This window comes from Scardinius erythrophthalmus, assembly GCF_964197995.2.
Source record: "Scardinius erythrophthalmus genome assembly, chromosome: 19".
Classification (NCBI taxonomy): domain Eukaryota; kingdom Metazoa; phylum Chordata; class Actinopteri; order Cypriniformes; family Leuciscidae; genus Scardinius; species Scardinius erythrophthalmus.
This window is the reverse complement of record NC_138239.1, coordinates 2,274,898-2,276,415: the sequence shown is the minus strand read 5'-3', so window position 1 is coordinate 2,276,415 and position 1,518 is coordinate 2,274,898. Positions and strand designations below refer to the sequence as shown.

The 1,518-nt window shown below is 41.8% G+C and overlaps 1 protein-coding gene across 2 annotated transcripts in view; it reads right to left on the bottom strand.

Moving 5' to 3' along the window:
- The window catches only part of gchfr (GTP cyclohydrolase I feedback regulator), a 5,765-nt gene extending 5,223 nt beyond the window's left edge, over positions 1-542 (bottom strand). For both annotated transcript variants that reach the window (XM_081348041.1, XM_081348040.1), the window contains exon 1: positions 359-542. In XM_081348041.1, the coding sequence (XP_081204167.1) occupies positions 359-394 (36 nt within the window). In that variant the 5' untranslated portion in view covers positions 395-542. The remainder of the gene's footprint in view (positions 1-358) is intronic.
- Positions 543-1,518: the final 976 nt, after the last annotated feature.

Below are 1,518 nucleotides of genomic sequence, written 5' to 3'. Positions count from 1 at the left end.
GAAAATAGTTGTGTGTTTGTATGCTGTGTATGATGTATCTGTCTGTTGATGATTCACTTTCATTTAATGTTTCATCTGTTCAAGACAGGTCAGGTGCACGAGCTGCACGTGCACGTAATGCAACATTAAACTTTTTCATGATTCAGACCAACAAAAATCATGAGAGGAATAAAGCATCATGCAGGATTCACAGATACCATGTCAAAGCTTCTCTTGTGCACATGTAGGTTACTTCTATAACAACAGCGCAGTGCAGAAACAGACATGCACCTGTAATCCTGTAATATCATAATCATGATCACAGCTGTCACTCATAATCGTGCACACTGTCTCGCGCGCTGCTCGTGTTTATACGCACCAGTCTGATCTGTGTGCTGATGAGGATGTACGGCATCTCGGCGTCAGATCGGGACACTTTCCAGCGGAATATCGAGGGTCGCGTCGCGTCGCGTCTCAGCGCCTGTCTGCGTTCTCAGCTCGACTCGTGCGCGCGCTCGCACCGGAATGCGGAAACACCCATCGCTCTCGTCCAATCAGCGTCCGGCAAATCAGAACGCGCTCGGGAGGAGAGAGACACTCCAGATGATATTATGTCACACAAATATTATTAATTAATGTTCTAGATAATTTAGTAAAGATAGATAGATAGACTGACAGATATATAGCTAGAAGGAAGATTTAATCTGGTTTAATATTCTTCTGCCTGGACAAAACCCTGACCAGACCAAAACAAACGAATCTGTTGGATAAACATGATATTTCATTTGTGCATTGAGAAAATGTGATATTAGGTGTCATTCTGTGATGTTATTTGAGTTTTGTAAAGATCTGAACACACACACAAACACACACACACACTCTCTCACATACTCAATCTCACATACACACACACACTCACTCACTCTCTCTCACACACACACACACACTCACACACACACACACACACACACACACACACACACACACACACACACACACACACACACACACACACACACACTGAGCTTGTTAACTGCAAGGTTCTTTTCCGTATTACAGTCTTTTTAAGGCTTATTTCTTTGATTTCTTTTCAACGTTGGTGGTTGGACTTTTCATTTCCTTTTGGCAGAATTGCTAATTTCCTTCTAAAAGCAGTTCTAATCACTGTAATATGATGTTCAAGTCTCTTAGAGCGCTGAGGAAATGAAGCGATCCCATCTGAACAACAGCACAAGCTCGATAACATCAGCAATAATAAAGCACACAGTTTTCAACACATAGATCACAAAACCATTTACATCTGCTCTGATCAGTGTGAGCAACACGATACTGGAACACACTAATACTGAAACACCGTTCACACTCGCAGGCATGTCTGCTTTAGAGAATTAGGAGATAGTGGGATAGAACACTAGTTATTTTGCATGTCTTGTTAAAGGTGACATATTATGCCCCTTTTCACAAGATGTGATATAAATCTATGGTAGCCCCAGAATGTTTCTGTGAAGTTTCAGCTTAAAATCCCCCCAGAGCATTTAT